This window comes from Camelus dromedarius, chromosome 2 (genome assembly GCF_036321535.1).
Source record: "Camelus dromedarius isolate mCamDro1 chromosome 2, mCamDro1.pat, whole genome shotgun sequence".
NCBI classification, from domain to species: domain Eukaryota; kingdom Metazoa; phylum Chordata; class Mammalia; order Artiodactyla; family Camelidae; genus Camelus; species Camelus dromedarius.
In genome coordinates this window covers 47,569,846-47,575,845 of record NC_087437.1, presented here as the reverse complement: position 1 = coordinate 47,575,845, position 6,000 = coordinate 47,569,846, and the positions used below count along the sequence as shown (strand labels likewise).

Below are 6,000 nucleotides of genomic sequence, written 5' to 3'. Positions count from 1 at the left end.
ACTTCTACTATAGGTAACTGATTTCATAAATGAATTATTTTTTAAGTGATGCTGTATACAATGTGTACTCTTCATAAAGTTGTATTCCAATAACATGCCTAATCTAGAAAACAGTCAGTAAATTATTGCACTTTTTCTGGTGTGGCACCTGGACATTTGCTAAAGCTATTTCCTAGGGCATTAATCATTCATTTCAAATACTGAGTAAAATATCAGGTTCTAGAGTGATGACTAGCCTTAGCCCCTACTTCTTGGGTTAATGTTTTTCAAAATGTTTAAGAATGTATCCTGTGCTCAAATGCAATTTAATAAAGCTGGAGAGTGAGCCCTGACCACTCAGAAATGGGACATGATCTTAAAATGGTTTAAGGTCCTACTTTTATTATTGAAATATTGAATAAATAGTCTAAAAAGGTAAAAATTTCATGGTTTCTATTCTGCCATGTTACAAAGTATTATTCATGAGTATATCTCAGTAGGGGGGTTAAGAAATCAGGAAGATAGTTTCAATTATGTTAATTTTGGTAACTAATTTCATATGATTGAGGCATTCTCAACTATAAAAGAGGATGGAAGATGGGGGATTCAAGTGAAAATAGAAGGAAATAAAAGGAAAGAGGAGGAACTTTAATCTGTCTTCCTTAAGTAGTTAGATACTAGTCATTGGTATAAATGGGATAGTGCCTGAGCCTCACTCACAGATCAAGAGAAAAGCTGACCATGCTGCTACAAACAATAAAAAATTTGGGGTGCAAAACAATGCATGACTATGGGACAGATCATGTAAATAAAGAATATATATTAATGATAGTTTCTATAATATAAATAGCTTTTAATAAAAAAAATAATCTTTTTAATAACATTAATACTCACTTCTATTTTCTGGAAAACATGCACAAAAATGTATTCAATTCAATTGCAAAAGGAGAAAAAAAATCAGTCTAAGGTGAATACTGTACAATTCTGGAGCAAGAACGATTCCTGCTCATTCTTTCTCTATGATTATTATTTAACTTTGTGGGAGCCCAGAATTTCCCTGGGAAGTAAGAATCGGATTCTTGTAAATACTGTCCAGAAAAAAACCTAAAAACACCACCTTATAACAGGTCTCATTTGTGACTGCTTCCCAAACTTTGCAGATAAGACCCCGAATCATCAAAAGGTTCAATTTATTAAAAAGGAAAAGTCTGGTGAAATCTCAAGAGTCCCTCACACCCCAAGCATTCTTCATCAAACAAGGAGTCAAAAATCCACTTCAAACTATAAATTGAACAGCAATGAAAAAGTAAGAAATTTTCCTTATTTTCCAATCTTAATGTAATTTAACGTCAAACTCCAGTTTACTTGGACCTAATGCAATAATAGACTTTGTTGTGTTCACATTTCAAAACATAGAACATTTGCAAGACAAAAAAAGAACATCATTCTTTTTCCTTCTCCATCATTTCTATATATATTTGGGGGTTTTTTTGTTTTTGTTTTTTAAAAAAAGATACAAACAATCTTTAAAGTTTACCTTTTTGGACTTAAGGCATAACATGAAATTGCGCATAATTCTAAAGCTTAATTTTGAAATGAACTAGTTTAGTGCTATCAAACCCTGTTTGCATTTACATTATTTAAATTATAGAGTATTTTATTTCGGTTCTTGCTGTAAATTCTAATGCTGTTCATGGATTGTGCAATTGCTATGCAATCAGTCTTTGCCTGTTGACAGTCATTAACAGTGCAGTATAGAATCCAGATACTGAGCTTTCAGTTTCTTAAGTTATCATTTCAGTTCAAAGCATGCTGTTTAATTGTGTGGAAGATCCAATCCATTTTTGTTGTCCAGCCACCATGATGTGCATCATTCATTTGTTTCATGAAATATTCCAAAGCCTCTTGCTCAGTTTTATCTAAAGCTAGGGTCTTTCGAATATATGCAATATCATCAAAAGATTGTAGTTCTGGCATTCCAGAGCCAAGCATCATTGAGAAAAGATTTATGAAGAGATTGGCATGCTGCCGAATAGCTAGATAAGCCTTGTAACACATCTCCTGAAACCTACAAGTAACAAGAACAGTTTGGTCAGTATGGAGTAAATCGTGTTACTATCTTCAGGTCTCTGCTCAAATGTCACATCATTAGAGAGGCCTTCTTGGACAAAACTATGAAAAATAGCACTCTTTTCCCTACTCCCTTTATCAGCACTTTCTGCTCACTTTACCCAACACTAAATGTGAACGTGGAACTTTGTTTACTACTCTATCACTAGCACCTAAAATAATGCCTGGCATATTAGGAGTTTAATAAGGATTTATTAAATGTATGAACTGGTCCCATACTAAAACCTCTAGGGTTTAGGCTAGGGCCAGGACTGAGTTACAGATAAAACAGAATTTTTAAAAAGGTTTTTGAAAGTACTTTAAAGTTTAAGACAGACTAATGATATACCATAAGGCAATAAGAAAAATTATGAATAAACATGGTAATTACAGCTGACTGAATTCCTCAGATTATACAACTAAAAAGTGTCTGAAGCACTGTACGTTATTTGTCAATAAAAAGAAGGTGGAGTCCAATTATTTTTATCAGCAGTAAATAAAAGCTTTTAATGTACTATGAAGTTTAAGGATCACTTTCTTTTTGGATCTTAACTAACTCTATAAATTAAACTGGTTTTTCTTTACATTTCCTTCACAGCATTACACAATAAATAAATAAAAATAAACACATTAAAATATTCAGTTTATGCTACAATGTTAATATAATACCTATTATTTTAAACTACTTGAAGAATACCAATTGTTTTTTGTAGAACAGCAAGAATTCTTTATTTTGTGCTTTTGATTTCTTGAGCTTACCTCTCAAATTCTCTTGTCTTTGTGCATTCCTGGGCTCCTTTACTAATCACTATTAAGAAATCTTGTGTCAAAACAAATGGTACACGCTCTCGTTTATAACCAAATTTTTTCTTCTTGTGATCCAGAAAGTGTCCAAAATCTATATGAAACAACTTTCAAAAAAAAAAAAAAAAAAAAGAATGTTATAATTTGACAAATGCAAAAATGTCCTGTTAGTAAATTTAAAAGTGTCAAAACATTTAAAAAGAGGAACTAATACTTGTCCATCATCTTTAACCATGATGTTACTATTGTGACGATCTCCAATCCCCAAAATGAAAGTAGCAACACAATATCCAGCACACGAACGTGTAAAAAGATCAATGGCTGCATCATATCTACAAAAAAGAAATGAAACACCTATGAGTTAGCAAAGAAGTATAGAGTGATCCAGTCCAAACTGGGAAAAGATGGTCAGTCTTTATTACAGTCTGTACTAATACAATGAAACAATCACTGACATTAGTGGAAGGAAGCAATTATGTTCAAAGATCTGAGGAATTTTGAGATTTTGATGTTTTCAAGGATTTCTAAGAAAATTTCTAGATATTCTCTGACCAAATCATAATTCTTATTATAGTGAAAAAATACTTATGTCATCAAAATAAATTTTTTCTAATCATTTTAACAATGAATTAGAAGTAAAATTTTTAATTTTTATTTTTATTTAATGTTAATTTAAAAAAAAGAATAAGCAATAAGAAACACATTTGAGACACTTAAGTTGAATGTACAGGATTTTACCGAATTAGAAGCAATTCTGATCATTTAAACACAATGACCTCAAATATTTCAAAGGTTGAACTTAATTTTCTTCCAAAGTAAATATAATTTTTTTTTCTGGTCTAAGTCAACCATTAGAAGACTTAGCTATCAAAACTTAGATTAACATAGAGAGAAAAGAATAATAAACTCACATTTCTCCCTTGTTCTTGTCTTTGAGCCACTGATGTAGTGTGTGGCTGTTGAACTGCAGTGCACCTTTCAGGCCGCCTTTGCACTGAATTTGCATAATAGTGTGAGAATTTCTCACCACCTCAATAAGTCCCACACAGTCACCAATTGACAGACAACCATAAGGTAACATTCTGAAAAAGGATCAAGACATTTGCAATTAAATGATGGGATTTTAAAATCGCAAATATTTTATCTTTTTTTTAAAGTGAAGATCTAATTGGCTTTATTAGGAGATTCACGAATCGAGCAGCATCCCATCTAGCAACTAGAAGGGTGCTCTCTAAAACAGCTAATATTTTAATAGGCTAATACAAAAATATTCTTTTTGCCTATTATGTGTGACCTTTACTCCTTTAACCTGATTTTAATTTTCTTTTAGTAAGGACACTGTTTCCCATTTTTTCAAATTCCTTTAATGTCTGGTTTAATAGTACTGAGCTGGCTTCTTATACATGCTTCTGTATTCAGTCTAATGTGATGTTTTAACTGAAGCATGTGAAGAAAATCTGGCCCTGCACAGATATCTAGTTGGAAAACGAGTACTGTAATAACCTTTTCAGATAATTGTAGATACTTTTCTTTGATGCTATTCTAAAACTTGACAAGAGATAGTTTCTCAAGTTGCAACATGGAATGTGAAACCGTATCAGTAAACTTTTCATACTCTATTACATTATGCCCCATTTGTCTATCTTGCCTCTGAATGGAACCTTTACCCGTATATGACTTTATAATATCCTGCACTGGTCATTTGGAAGATATTAGTTCACCGAGCTATGGAGATCTTCCAAATATTGATATTTTTCATTATACCAAGTAAAAACAAAATCACAATTGTTAACATTATCAATGACCTCACCAGAAAAGTCTTTAATCTGGAGGAAGCTCACAGCAGTGGATACAAGTTTTTAAAAATTCTAATTTTTGCTTGAAAGCTTAAATTTGATCATTGACAACAAATACTGTCAGTTGTTCTTGAAGAGAGAGGCTCATATGTTCATTTTCAAGAAAATGTCTGTTAAGTACCCATGTCTGAATGACAGTTTGTCTAATAGTTATTCTTGAGGTAAAAATGTTCCATGGTAAAAGCAGCTAGTTCAGCTCACAACTCAAGTAACCTACCAATGCTTTTTCCTTGATACGACTCTACTTTGGTATGCAGAAGTGCTTTATGGGTTCTTGCCATTCATCACACAGAATATGAAAAAGGAATAACACAAAATATGTCATAAAGGGTGTTAATTTAAAGAAACAATGAAAAAAAGCACCTAACATTCCAACTGGCACTTAAGTACTGAAGTATGTTTTTTCTTGCTCTGTTGTTTTCATAAGCTACTGTTCATACTTTCCATGTTTCCTTTACTTTTAAAATTCCTAACAGAATAATGGTCTACACTTAATCTCATTTTCTCACTTAATTCCTTGTAGCCTAATTTCTATGCCTACCACTCTGCTGACTCAACTCTTCTTAAAGCTAATCATGAATCATCAAATCCAAGGGCTTTTCCACAGTCCTTATGCTCTTAAACTCCTGCAGTACCTAATACTGTAAACTGTTTGTGAATCTCTCCCCTTTTGAGTTTTGTGAATCACTTACTCTGGTCTTCCTACCCTTTTGACCATTTTTCTTATGGAATCTTTTCTTCTATCCTAGTAAATACAGGAATTTCTTAAGGTTGTACTCCTGATCATTCTCTCTTATTTTAATTCTATTAATGTTGAACATGTTTATGGTTTAAAGAGTCACATAGTCCTATAAGGCTTATTACTAAAAAAAAAAAAAGAAACAAAAAACCTAAGCAGAGTTATAATAGACCTGAATCTAAGCTTTGTGAAGTATAACTAAAAATGCTATGATTTTACTTAAATTCACTTCTTGTTTAAATTTAAATTTTAAATAAGATTTTAACTTAAATTTCCTTAAAAGAAAAATATTTAGAAAATATTTTAAGATGTGACAACTTCCCAAAGATCCAACTTACCTTCCAATGACCTAGCTTAACTTTAAATGCACTTTTGCACAGCCACTAATTTACAATTAAATACTGTAATTACCAGAATTACATAGTTCAATCCTTTTCTCTACTCTGCCTAGTTCTGCATTTTCTTTGTACTCTGCTCTCCTAGGGGTGGTAGTAGTAATGGCACGTGGCTCTT

General features: G+C 32.0%; 1 protein-coding gene across 2 annotated transcripts in view; it reads right to left on the bottom strand.

Annotated features, from left to right (window-relative positions):
- Window positions 1–1,152: 1,152 nt before the first annotated feature.
- PIK3CA (phosphatidylinositol-4,5-bisphosphate 3-kinase catalytic subunit alpha) overlaps window positions 1,153–6,000 on the bottom strand; it is a 72,126-nt gene continuing 67,278 nt past the window's right edge. Inside the window, exons 18-21 of one of the 2 annotated variants that reach the window (XM_031451468.2) lie at window positions 3,804–3,974; window positions 3,107–3,224; window positions 2,848–2,999; window positions 1,153–2,047 (exon numbers count right to left, since the gene is read on the bottom strand). In XM_031451468.2, the coding sequence (XP_031307328.1) occupies window positions 1,777–2,047; window positions 2,848–2,999; window positions 3,107–3,224; window positions 3,804–3,974 (712 nt within the window). In that variant the 3' untranslated portion in view covers window positions 1,153–1,776. Of the gene's footprint in view, window positions 2,048–2,847; window positions 3,000–3,106; window positions 3,225–3,803; window positions 3,975–4,965; window positions 5,022–6,000 lie in introns of those variants that run through there. The other variant, XR_010383543.1, reaches the window with a different exon arrangement.